The sequence below is a fragment of the Colius striatus genome, chromosome 6 (assembly GCF_028858725.1).
Source record: "Colius striatus isolate bColStr4 chromosome 6, bColStr4.1.hap1, whole genome shotgun sequence".
Taxonomy (NCBI): Eukaryota; Metazoa; Chordata; class Aves; order Coliiformes; family Coliidae; genus Colius; species Colius striatus.
This window is the reverse complement of record NC_084764.1, coordinates 2809547-2823619: the sequence shown is the minus strand read 5'-3', so window position 1 is coordinate 2823619 and position 14073 is coordinate 2809547. Positions and strand designations below refer to the sequence as shown.

At 37.3% G+C, this 14073-nt stretch overlaps 1 protein-coding gene across 2 annotated transcripts in view; it reads left to right on the top strand.

The window, feature by feature from the left end:
* Positions 1-14073, top strand: part of TTBK2 (tau tubulin kinase 2) — an 82721-nt gene that overhangs the window by 21573 nt on the left and 47075 nt on the right. For both annotated transcript variants that reach the window (XM_061997895.1, XM_061997894.1), the window contains exons 3-6: positions 1219-1366; positions 6888-6961; positions 7910-8050; positions 10308-10412. In XM_061997895.1, coding sequence (XP_061853879.1) covers positions 1219-1366; positions 6888-6961; positions 7910-8050; positions 10308-10412 — 468 coding nt within the window. The remainder of the gene's footprint in view (positions 1-1218; positions 1367-6887; positions 6962-7909; positions 8051-10307; positions 10413-14073) is intronic.

Genomic DNA, 14073 nt, shown 5'->3' with positions numbered 1-14073 from the left:
GAGGAGTAATCACTGTATGAAAGCATTACATGGTATAACATTGCCATTTCTGATAATGAAAACCAGGCAAGTCTGATCCCTGTGGACATTTAAAGAAGAGTGAAAACACAACTATTAATATTTACTGTGAATGTAGTACAGAATAATTAGTATGCCAGGAACGTTCCTTTACCTCTTCCTAACAGAGATGAAACTTTCAGTGGTGACATTTTTTTTGGGAAATCAGTTAATAGGAATTATATTCATGACTATACATTCATGGATGTAATCAATATGTATTCATATATTCATAGAATCATAGAGTGGTAGGTGTTGGAAGGGACCTTTAGAGATCATCCAGTCCAACCCCCCTGCAGAAGCAGGTTCACCTAGATCAGGTCGCATAGGAACATACAAGCTGGAACAGAAGAGGTTCCAAAGAAATATAAGGAAAAACTTATTCACTGTTGAGATGAGGGAGCACTGGCAGGGGCTGCCCAGATGGGCTGTGGAGTCTCCTTCTCTGAGACATTCCAAACCCAGCTGGATGAGTTCCTGTGTGCCCTACTCTAGGTGGTCCTGCTCTGGCAGGGGAGTTGCACTGGATGATCTCTCCAGCCCTTAAGATTCTGTGATTCTGTGAACCATAAATAAATGTGAATAACACTGAATATGTCATTTAATATACATATATGCAAAGATAGCCTTAGCCCTTTCTTATCATTTATGATTTAGCTGTTATATGTAAGTCACTACATGCAATACAAGATGCTGTCTCTTTTCAGTAAGTCCAAGAATTTTATACCTTTAGTATTCAGTGGGTATATTTCTGAAAAAAACCCCATGTTAATAACATTTAAAAAGTGTCTCTGTGCTTCTGTATGTAAAAGTGGCTGGGTAGTAATTGATCATTTGAGGAGTGACTTTATTCAGCTTGCTGACTTTGTTCAGATTCATGCTGAGAATGCGGGTGCACTTTTCTGTTGTATTAAATATAAGAACTTTAGAGCAAATGGAGATCGGGTGTATTAACTTGTTTTCCTAGGATTCTCTTCCAAATTGTGCTTAACCATACCTTTGTACATTATTCAGTAGCTCTTTTATGTACTGAAGGATATGTTTATGTTGTGTTAAAAATCAGTGTTTGCAGTATAGCAGACAATACAAGCAAGTATTGATGGGTTTGTTTCCTTTCTCCTCCCCTCATTTTGAAATCTTTCTCTTTTTTCCCCAATATAGTTGAGGAAAATAGGAGGTGGAGGATTTGGAGAAATTTACGATGCACTGGACTTGCTTACTCGGGAAAATGTTGCACTCAAGGTCGAATCAGCTCAGCAGCCAAAGCAAGTGCTGAAAATGGAAGTAGCTGTGTTGAAGAAATTGCAAGGTAGAGCTGTAGCCTGGATTTGCCAAGAACGAAATGTCGGTGTATCTTTTAAAATAATCCTTATCATCTCTATTTAGTCATAGTTTACTTAAATATTCCCCATATTCTGCAGATTATTGCTAAATGGTTATTGAAAGGGGAAGAGGAGCTCTTTCAGCTTTGAAATATTTTGCTATAATGAGCATTTTCTTTGAAAGAGGATGTCATGAAAAGAAAAAGAACAATGTTAAATTGCTGCAAAACCTATGCCCAGCTGTAGTTTATTCTGGATTGGTGTCTTCTTACCTTTTTTGCTCTAGATTTTGTTGTTAGCTTTTTGTTTTCCCTTCTAAGATGATCTCTTTTTTTTTTTTTTTCTTTACTATCAAGTATTAAATATTTGTGGGTCCTTCAGAGAACATCCAGGATAGGAATCTTTGTGTTTCATTGCCTTTGGAAATATTGTCAAGAATAATTGTCATTTGAAATGAAAACCACATCTCTAAAGGTCCCTTCCTACCCCTACCATTCTATGATGCTGTGAAAATATTATCACTTGTGGAAAAAAAGTATTAGAGTTCTGAAATACTTTGGCCATTCAGAATCATGGTTTGAGAAGTCAGTGTTGGTGTACCTTTAAATCCTTCAATCTCTGAAGCTGTCAATACAGAGAAACATGCAATGGCTTCTCTGAATTGCTTTTCACAACATCAGAGTATAAAAAGAAAGTTTAAAGGGTGAGTTTTTTCTTGAAAATTTTTTTGGGATTCAAGAAGATTTTGGCTGATGTTTCCTTCTGTGTCAGCAGCCCAATTTTTTCCCAACCCTTAGTCTGAATAAAGCAAAATCTGTATGACATACGGTGCTGCCTAATCTGCTGTAAAGGTCACATTGCAGCAGAAATGGGCGGCCTCTGTAGATTTGAGAGGGCAAGCATGTGACATGTTGCAGTGCTCACAAACTGTTCCTATGTTAAAGAATTATCTTTGTTAAAGAATTTCACAAAAGCATCTAGTATTATATAGTAGAGCAAGAAGATTCAGGGACTGCATTTGACCTTTCTTTGAGAGTTTCTAGTTCAGACATGAATATTAAATTCGAGTGTTACTAGTCATAAATTTAGGAACCATTTGTCAGGGTTCTTGAAAGAAATCATCCTACAGATAATGAGTTTTGAAGAAATAGCTACTCTGTAACTTCTGGATTTTTAAATGCTCAGAAGTAATTTTTCAAGGTTTTTTTTTCCTACATAGAAGGGACCTTTAGAGATCATGAGCTTGATTCTGTTTTTAACTAAATCCAGAGTCTTTAAATTGACATAGGTGAAGGAGCTGTAGTAGTAAGGAAAATAGTAATAATATTGGAATTTGGTAGCACTACAATGCCAATGTATTTATAAAAACAGCCTTATACATGATTGCATAACTGAAGTGACTTGTAACTTTCTACTGTGAATTTAAGAATAATGAAGTTTGAGTTAAGATGTTGCAAAAATAGTTTTTCCTTAGTAAAAACTTTTTTACCTTTTGAAATATTTTTGTAACCACAAGCATGCTGAAATAGTAGACAAATGATTTGTAAATAATTGCCACAGGGCCTTAGAAGTTCTAATTTTCTTATCAGTCTTCCTATGGGAGTATAATTCCTTTAACAAGCCAAGACTTCCAGCAGAGGCATCTCTGTTTCTACTGAATCATGGGAAATGCTGTCTAAATGAGAACAACAGGATAATGAAACACCTGAACAACAGATCCACTGAGGCAAATAATCCAAAGAAATATCTTTCAGTTATTTATTTTCTGAATATTATTTCTCTGAGAAAACATTGAGTAGAAGATTTTATACAACTGAAACCCTGATTTTAAATGGGATCGTCTGAAGGAAATCTTTTGACAATCTTCCTTATGAGAAAACAGTCTAAATACTATTCTTTAATTTCAGTCTTTTATCATTTTGTTGCACAGTTGGAAAAAAAGAAAAGAAGTCAGTGATTCCATGATAGCAACACTAGAGATGACCTGCAGCCATTGCTGTGCAAGTTGCCCCTTATAGTGTAACTGCCCTGGTTTTAGATCAGGGAAGTGATGGTCAAGAGTGAACCTTTTATGTATATTGAGGTTTATAGTTTGCACAGATAGGTAACTTAATTTTCACATGAGTATGTTTTTTATCCATGCATAAAGGATTTTTATTAAACAAGGTTATAGTAGAGACAATTTTATGTTTAGGTTATGGTAGAGACCATTTTATGTTTTACATGAGATCTCAGCTCCTAGCAGCCATTTCCATGATTTTTTCTACCTTCCCAAGTTTTTAGTATGCAAGAACTAAACATCTGAAGCAGAGAAGGAAATTAAGAAAAATTAGACACAAGTGAAGAGTAGAAAACAACTTTGTCATTGCTTCTTGAAGAATAGTTTTTATTAAATGCTTCATTTACATGGAGGAATTTGTCTTGTTTAAGACAAGTTTTTGTTTCACGCAGATTCAGAGCAGGTGAAATAGTAAACAGTTCTTCTAGGATACTTTTGTAACAGCCTTCTAATAGCATACATCCTCTGAGACCAATTTTTGTCTTGTTCTGTCCCTTTTTGGCACGTGTATGTATATATATATATGCATATAATTACTATCCTTTTCTCAAAAGGCTTATGTTCTTTTACTTTCAAGGTGTTCTAGTTACTTTGGTCATAAATCAGAGGAAGGAATGTAATTGTCATCAAAATCCTTTTTCTTGCAAATATTTGGACAGTTTGACCTATGAATATTACATAATGGCAGACAGCTGGCAGTGTCATGGAGAATTCTCTTGATCTGTTTTTTATTTAACTTGTTATCATGTACAGTTTCTGGGAAAATCACAAAGAAACAGGCTTTTAGGAGTAAATAAATGGGTGCAATATGTCTCAATCCAGAAAAACAGATCTTCCAGTCTTTACTAGATCTAGGCACATTCTCAAGGTTGTGAACATGCTTTTGAGTGTTTCAGTGTTAGAATCTTATTCCACAGAAGCTATGAGACTGAAGTGGGAATGGCTGTTGGCAGAAGTGCAGGGATGTACTATTTTTCCCAATGACTTTCACTTTCAGAGTCTTTGAAAATTTAAACAGAGTGTGGTCATTCATTGTGGGGGTGAAACGAGCCAAGATTTTGTGGATATATAGTACAGTGAATAATAGAAAACTTCAGAGCAGCTCTTTTAAGACCCTGATGTAGCAAAACATGCTTAAATATGTGAGCAGTTGTATGACTTCTCTCTCAGCTATGAAGGAGTATGTTCACTGATAAAACCATTTATTACATCTTAGTCATCAATTGCATCTTTGATTATATTTTTTTCCTGCCAATGATGCTGTCTCCTAATTATTGTTGTTAGAATACTGTTTGACTCTTTAAGCTCTGTTTTTGTCTTTTTTTCCAAAGAAGGAATCTGCTGCAACAGATGGTTGTTTTGTTTAATCATGTTGTTAGGCCATCTGTTCCCACAGTTAGATGGGAGAAGACAGATTTATCACATCTCACTCAGTGAGAGTGAGACTCCCTCAGTTGGTTTCTGTCTCACACAAGACTTCTCCCTCACTCATTTACAGCTCTCTGGTATAATTAGTGATGGGATGTGTCTGGTGTAGGCTGAAAAGCTATCTGTAGTGATACACTGCAGCATGAGGAATGGTGTGTTTGCTTCGTACCCTTCCCTATCAAGATTTTCAAGGGCACAGTTGTGCACTGCAACCTATTAACATCATCTCCCCTTACTCCCCAGCCATGTGGCTCACAGGTGTGAGAAAATACTATGTTCCTCACTGAGGGAAAAGGAACTGAAGGTATCTGCAAGGATGTAGTAGGTGTGTATAACCACACTGGAGTGGTGGAGGATCACGTTAATTGACCAGGGAGCACAGGTCCTACTCCCATCCTTTCCCTTTGCCTCTGATTTTTATAGTTTCCAGAGAATTTACCACACAACTGGAGTTGCAGCTCAAGTCAAGATGGTGTTTCTCTGACCAAAATTAGTTTTGGACATGCACTGAATTTGTCAGATGGAATCTGACTAATACACATTTCTCTGAAGATGTTCCTTCAGCATACCCACAGTGACTGTAAAATGAATCATAAATATTTGAGTCTTCATTAACTGGAAACTGCAGCAATGAATATACAAAATTTCCCCTTGATGACAAATTTGCTGCAAATCCTTTTTCTTCAGAAAATTATACTGTCTGTAATATTGCCTGTCTTACTTAAACAAATGGCAGTAAGGAAAAAGTGGAAGAAAAAGCAGGGATACTTACAGCTTAGCACTTATGCATTTGCATAAGTTTTAGAGAGCTCTTTGAAAATCAGTTATTTTGATGAATCTTGTACCGTTTTCTTTGTTTAAATAGGCCTATCTGTTTTAATTGTATGAGGCAAGGAGCTTCCCAAGGAAGCAATAGCAGGGAACTGCTCTTCTATCAATTGAAGTGAGACTATTAGGAAGCTGTGAGGCCAAGTTCTAAGGTTCTGATGAAGGTGAGTGTAGCAGTAACACAAAAATCTCCTCAGATCTGTAGCTAGCAGTAAAGGTGTTTAGAAAGCTGTAATGTGATGAAGTTTTTGTCATTTTAAATTATTTTCCTCCCATCACTTCTAACTTCCTATTTATGACATACTAGCAGTCCCAAGATCAAAGAATTCATGACAGAAGTCTTAGGTGACACAAATTTTACAGAGCTGTAGCGTTTAGCTGCTTGTGACCGTAAGCTTTCTCTTGGGTGGTGCTTCCATGGTGTCAGAAAGGAAGGTAAAAAGCCTGAGGGACTTACATCCCCTACTGCTGTAGAGTGGGGTCATAGCGGGTGCCAGCTTCTCCCTGAATCTATGACCACAGATACCAAAATGACAATAAAGTTGCTTTCCCCTCTGTTTCCCTGCTGGCTTGTCTTTTTCTCTATTTACCTGGGGAATCCTATGCTTTGATTTACAATTGCAGGATAGTAGGGAGATTATTTTTGACTCTTCTCCACAGTTGGTTCCTAAGACAGGAGGAGAATTTAAAGAAAATAGTCTTAAACCAAACTGTGATTTTCTTTTTTAAACCACTCCAATTCTTTTATCTCTGCTTCAATGGACCACAGCTGAATTTGTCATCTTCTATGTATATCCTAGAAGAAGATACTAATAAATTGGATTGGTTGAATTACATTCTCTATGATTTTTTTCCCACAAAACATGACCTGTTTTCTTTCATCACAGCAGCAGCAACTTATATAAAAAGAAAATGACCCATTCCCAATCCAAGATGCCACAAATCTGTAGATGTTGAGGCACGTTGCCATGCATGTTTTCTTATGGAAGAATGATAGCTGTGGTAGGGCTGCATGTCTTCTGGGATTTATTGAGCTGGGGATAGAACTGACATCGGGTTTACAGCTGTTGAACTGTGTGGGTGGGGGCTTAGTTAATTAAAGATCTCTGAAGAAATAGAACTGTCTCTTCTAGTGATTTGCATAAACTACAGAATTTCATTATCATTGGCTAATTTGATTCTTTTTCTCTCAGGAAAAGATCATGTCTGTAGATTCATTGGATGTGGAAGGAATGACAGATTTAACTATGTGGTCATGCAGTTGCAGGTCAGTGTATCAAACAGACCTCAAAGCTTGTTTTTGTGTTTTGATTTGTTAGCCAAGCAGTAAAATTGTAAAGGATGACAAATTTAAAGAACCCTGAAGGTCATGAATGCATAGTAGTAAACATATCCTTATCTCTTTCTCATTTAATGTCCTTTCTGTAATTCCCTCAGAAAGGGAAGTTTGCATTCTTATTTTGATGTGCTCTGAGGGAATTCTCACTCCCTTGAGGTTTTCACTTGAAGATGGTCTGTGCATTTTGTTGACTTTTTTGATGAAAGTGGAAAAAATACCCATTGCAAGGAAAAGGAAACATGTAATTCAGGACAAAACTTGTTCCTGTGAAAAGAGATAAAATGGGTGATTAGCACTTAGAGTTATGGGATTAACACCCTTCGTCACCTTGGTGAATATGGATACTGGAAAATGAAGCATTCTCTAGTTCACTTTGGTCATCTGTTCATTTAACAGACCAGCAGTCTGTGATGTCATGGGGATGCATCTCCTGCATAGTATATTCTTCAACTGCTTGGTTAAGTCATCCAAGTTATACTGTGCAGTTAAATAAATTATGTACTTTGCCGTGAAGAGGTGAGTGCAAAGAAATCTTTGTGAGCATCCTCTCGGTGGCCCTTTTACAGATGTGACACAGAAATAACGTTACCTAACAGTTTATTTTCTAGTATTCTAATAGAGATTAATTTGGTCCATGTTTTTTACAAGTAGAAGGATAATAAAATCCACATATTCAAAAGAGATTCCAAATGTAATGTTGGACATACTCAGAGACACGTTACATTTAGGTGAGGTGTGTTATCCTTGAAAATGGAAAGAGGTAAGGAGAGTATTTTGTGGTAACCATAAACAGACAAAGAAGAAGGATTTTTACACTACCTGTGTATCTTGGTATCAGTGGGTTTTTTTTAAGGAAAACCTTTTTGATTTGATCAGGGTCGGAACTTGGCAGACCTGCGTCGGAGCCAGTCTCGAGGAACATTCACCATTAGCACCACTCTGCGGCTTGGGAAGCAGATTCTGGAATCTATTGAAAGTATTCATTCTGTGGGGTTCCTGCACAGGGACATAAAGCCAGTAAGTGTACCCATGAAATCAAAACAGGCGAGTAATATTTGCAGTCCTTAGATGGCTGCATCAATAAGAATGGGTTCTATACTAGATGTTAACATGAAAAGGAGCAGGAAACTGATTCTTTATTCATTTTATATTCAATGAATTAATGCAACAATGATAATCTTTGCTCTTTGTTATTATTGTCTCCAGCTACTTAGGCCTACTTCAACTACATTTCTGTAGTTGAAACTTCCAACTCTTATCTGTGGCATCATGCAGTTAGGAGTATTTGCCATGAGATACGAGACCATGAGTTTGGCTAATGGCAACTAATATCTTCACTTAGAGAGTCTAAGAGAATAGATGCTAACTGTAGGGTATATGTATAAGCTCTTCCCTAGCAATGAAATTTTAAAAAAAAAAACTAAGGAAAGAAAAGACAAAAAGAAAATGATTCAATTGTTTTATTGTGCAATTCTAATGAAATGAGGGTTGTCAAAATGCCACAAGTGCCTTCCTGGCACGTCACGCTCTTGTTCACATTGGGTTTTTCTGGTCTTCTTTGAATTTCGTCCTGGAATTGCATCAGCTGTTTTTAAAATATTGCTCTGTATTAAAAATATCATTAGAACTCTGAACTTTTGAAATTTGAAAATGAGAAAAAGTAGGTAAATCTTGTGTTTTCTCATAGGTGAAATATGGCTGGTTACATCTGGCCTGGATAGCTAAATGTCCTGCCAGCTGGATGGTGTTTACATAAAACCTCTGATTGGTTTCTGTGCCTTAGGGGATTCTCATTTTCATTGCTTCTTCCTTGCAGCTTCTATAAAACTTGCATTCTCCCTGACCCATCCCCAAGCTTTCATTTAATAGGGAAAGGACATAGAGTCAGGGGATGTCAAGTGAAATAAGTGAGAAGGAATTAACTGGAATGCAAGATTTTAATGATGGAAACAATTTAAGTTTGGAATGGGAAATGTGTTCCTTTATGGCTGGCATGATGGAGTGGGGACACCTTGTTATCTAGTTGTATCTTGGAGTCTATGGGCTCAAATAAGATGGAAATGGAGAATGCTGTTAGAGGATGGAAAAAAAAACCCCAGAAAATGAAATGTTGAGTTAGCACAAGCAACAGTGTGAGGCAATATACTAGGTTCATAGAAGAAAGAATTTTTGTTCACCTGTAGGAGTTATGTTGTGACTTCCCCACACAGAACCGGGTGTGACTGCTTTCTGGCATGCAGTTTTCCTGGCTTGAAAATACAAACCCATTTTACCTTTTATTATTTGTCTTCTAAATATACTAAAAGCAAGCTTTGTGCTGAGCTGAAATCTTGAAATCCCTGGTTGGTTATTTGCCTCATATGATGAATTAGGCAATACTGAAACTTAATGTTGATCCCAGTCATTTAAATTCGTGGTTTTGATTGGTTTTTTTTACCCTCAACCCTTGACACTGAAGCAGCTGTGAATTTCAGATTTATTTAGGACAATATTATTGTTTCACTTAATGGAAAAAGAGAAGTAATTTTTCTAGAGTTAATTGCTTTAAGCTTCCAGCTTGCTCAGATGTGCAGTTTCAATTCCATTTCACAGAACTTGTTTTTAGCTTTATCTTTTTTATATCACCTAATCCACTTTAAGGGAATTTGATGGGAAGACACTTGAGCCAATTCAGCCAACGTGTTCAAACATCATAAACTAGTATTGTTCAAGACTTTTACTTTTAAGGGGCTGACATGGAATGTTAATCTCTAGAGGCAAATAAGAAAATTTACTGAAGCTTTTCAGAATCAAGTAGCTCCCATATGTCCTCACAGATTTTCCAGCTCTCACTGTTTGGTTGTTTTTGTTCTTCAACCTGATTCTTCCTCCTCCTACAAAAACAAAAAGGCAATTTACACCCTTTGTTCTGTATTATCCATGCACAACACTAGTGCATTTGTTTAGATGACCTGGTTAGCCCCTAGGTAGGTAGCTTTCTCAAAATATCCAAACCAAAATATGAGTGATGTGGTTAGAAAATTGTTGCTGAAAACTGATGTATTGTAAGTGATAAAGTAAGATAACAATCTCTTTGGACCATGTAGGCTGCTGTTTAGGTGTGCTAAGTTGGATGTCTGATTTTTGTAATGTTTTCTTCAAATGTAGTGGGGGCAGAAAACTGGAAGGAAGGATAGAGAAGTGGGTTTTTCTAGGATGGTGTTACTGCATTAATATGTGCACATGTTGAAATGTGTGTGTATATACCTGTATCTATTTGTGGTTTCCTTCCTAGTCTAACTTTGCAATGGGACGCTTTCCTAGCACCTGTAGGAAGTGTTATATGCTGGATTTTGGCTTGGCACGACAATTTACCAACTCGTGTGGGGATGTCAGACCAGTAAGTTTTTTTTTCACCACTGTCACTATGATTAATTGAATGTGCTAATATGCTGTCTTCTTTTATCCTGGAGAAGCATGGGAGCTGCATTGAACTGGTAACTGATCTAAACTTGGCAAACATCATCACAGATCAGAAATGCCTTGTGATTTATTGATTGTATTAAAGGCTTGACAGTTGGGAATTCATCAGGTTTCTGATCTTTGGCTTGAGGCAGAGGTGTAGTCTGTCATATTTTTGCATAATCTATCTTTTGTTTGAGAAAATGAAGTGACAAATAGGTTTTCATTAGATATCAGAGTTGACTTTCACTTGATATTATACATTGCACTCAAAAAAAGTCTATGTAGGAAAAAGAAGTCAAACACTAAACTGAATATATAATCTTCTGAAAGAGAAAGCCTGGAAAATTAAAGTAGTGATAGGGCACTAATGATAATATAGAATAGGACATATTTAAGTGTAGTTGCTGTATTCCTGTGAAGAAGAAAATTGTAGATAAAAGCTTTCCAGTGAGGACGTTACAATTTGAAGTGCAGTAGAGCCTCCTTAATTCACTGGTAGACAGTTCTCTTGTTAACTTCAAAGTTTGAAAATGAGCAAGTCAGTGCCATAGTACATGGTGATATTTTAAAGAAACATTTTCTTTAATAAACTGGTTTTATTTACTTTTGGTGGTAATACTGAGTCATGTACCAACCAGTATTGTGTAGCATATTTATTAATGTGATGTGATTTGAATGGCAGAAGCCATCTCTATGGAATTTAAACTGTCCTTTTGCCCAAGAAATGGGGAAAAGAGCAAATTTTTGTGTGCAGATTATGGGATATGTGAATCAGCAAGGTAGATTAGCAGGCTTCTGCTGTACTCTATTCCTTCAGCCATAATGCTGGGCACTGCAATGAAAGCAAAGAGCAACCAACAGAGTGGCTGCTGCTGTTGGAAAGGTGAGCTAAACATTTTGAGTAGTTTCAATTTATTTGTTTATTGATTTTGCAGTGTTCTTGTCATGGTTTGTACCTTTGGCTGCTTGTAATGTTTTTCTAACTGATCTGTAATTTGGAAAATGAAACAAATCCCAAGATTCTCTGATTTTTTTAATATATACACAGCAATGGTGGCATTTTCAGACCAAAAAAATAGGTGATAACAGAAAATGTAATGGTTTTGCTATTCTTTCTTTCTGTAACAACTCAGCTCTTGCCTGTTGTTTTTCATTGCAGTGCCTTACAATGTAACTGAGGTCATTCTTCAATGTAATCTGAGTTTTCTGATGGTGTAATCCATACTTACAGAGTGGCAGTGAGGGAAGGAAAAAAAAAAGACAGTTTTGTTTGTTCTTGGTAGTCAGAAATGGCCCTTGTGTAGGTAACAACCATACTGATGGCCTTGCTTTTCTAATGAAACGTATTAATATTTCCATTAAATGTGCTACGTGCTTCTCCTCAAGGCCATCCTTCTAAGATTCATTAGATTTCTTCAGCAGATATTGCAAATAACCTGGAACAATGTAAAAGCATGTTCTCCAAGAAACATAGCACTCTATTGCTACCAACCTGTTCCTTAGTGAAGGCTGACAATTAGATTTTTACAATAAGCCTCATTTTCTGTACACCTGACTTCTGCAGGAGCAGTCTAGTCCCACTGAGATTAACCATATTATCCCTGAGTCCCTGCATTTCCATGCTGTGTTCTAAAAGATTCAGAAGTTTGGGAAATTACAGTATCAGATTTTAGTCCTTTGTTAGCTCTGTTTTTCCCCCAACATTAAGGAATTCCTCGTGGCAGTAAATGTCATTGTTCCACTCAAAAAGACGTAGAAGGCTTCTATAGATACTGTTAAAAAAGTTGATGATAGGACTGTGTTTGCCTCCAGAAATCATTGGCCAACACCAGTGGCTAGCATGGACATTCCAACAGGTGGAGATAAGAAAATCAGGTTGGCTTCAAGATGGGTAGAGAAGAAAGGTGGTGTGTAGTTCTTTGACCAAATGCCACTTCAACTGGCAAGGGGGTTGAAACTAAAAGGCAATTATGAGAATAAATTGTCATGGGTTCTGTAGTAGAAATCTTCTTGTTACTATGGGTAGTATTCACTTTAAGTGAGTTATGGTGAGGAAGATTTCTCTGCTTTGGGAAATCAGATCAAGAAGAAAGGAGGAAATGAGAAATATATTAAACCATTAAGCTACTCATCACTAGACTCTTACTTAATTCTACTATGTTGTGTCAAGATAGGGCAATGCAACAGAGTTTCACACGACTTCAGTGCAATAAGTTGTTCTTGTTTCAGGCCTGTTATAAAAAGAGGAATTAGAAGACTTGGGAATTCATGGTTTTATTCCAGTGTTTGACTCAAGTATGTGCTGGTGGCTACTGATATATTTAGTCATTCCTTTGGATCCCTCTGCGTTTGTTAAGCTTGTGCTTCTTCTAGTCTGAATCTTTTCTTTAGTCTCTCATCTCAGATTTCCTTTCTACATCCACCTCCTCACGTTGCTTCACCTCCAGTTAGAATAATTTCTCTTCTCCTTGCAGTTTTGATGCCCACTGGAATAGTCTAATGCAACTAAGTGAAATTTGCTTTGCTCTCGGTTCCTTTTCTTTGCGCCACAATGAAACCTGAAAGCATTCTGAAAGAGCGCGAGGAAAAGAAATTCAGGCTGTTACAGCTCTGTATTGAATTAGGCCTTGTGACAGATGGAACATTTGAAGAATTTAGATGCCTGATTCAAACAGAGTTTGTGTGAAATTTAGTTTTACAAAAGCTCAGGCATAATCAGTTTTGGATGGCTAGTAGAATAGTCCTTGACATCATCGTGGTACCTTCTCAAATCCCTCCTAGTTTGTCTTCATTCCAAGGCATGCTGGGGATATAAACCTCCTACAAATAATTGTGGGGGTTAATATGCCAAACAAACATTTGTTTCAGCTACATTCAAGAGTGTTTTGGAGTGACTTCCTGACTTAAAAGCAAGCACCTACAAAACCATTGAGCTAACATAAAGAACTTGAGCTGTGCCCTTGTGGCCAAGAAGGCCAATGGCAGCCTGGGATGCATTAATAAGAGTGTGGCCAGCGGGTCAAGGAAGGTTCTCCTCCCCCTCTACTCTGCCCTGGTGAGGCATCTCACTCGTGTGTCAGTTTTGAACTCCCCAGCTCAACAGAGACAGGGAACTGCTGGAGGTGATCAGGGGATTGCAACATCTCTCCTACGAGGAGAGGCTGTGGGGTTGTTGCACCTGGTTCACAAACAGGCAGCAGTGCTAGAAATTTCCCTGAAATGCCAGCAACATCCCAATAGAAAATATTTGTTCTTTAAAGTAGAAATGAAGATTCATTCAGATTAGAGAACTGAAATATTTCTGCTACTCTCTGTAGGCGTTACTCTTTGTTTCACATGGTTATTACAGTAGTTACTGAACATACCTGCTTTGATTACAGAAGATGCACTGATGAATGCAGGCACTTCTAGCTTGGGCTTAGTTCTCCCTCATCTTTTCTCTGGTGTATAGACCAGTTCAGAACCAGTTTCTTCTTGTGCACTTACCTGTCTATAATACTCCAAACCATAGCCTATGGCACTAAGTCCCCCATGTGTCAAGTTAAATTAATTGCAGAGTTTTAATGAGTGATCGTAGGCTTTTTTTGGGGGTGAAT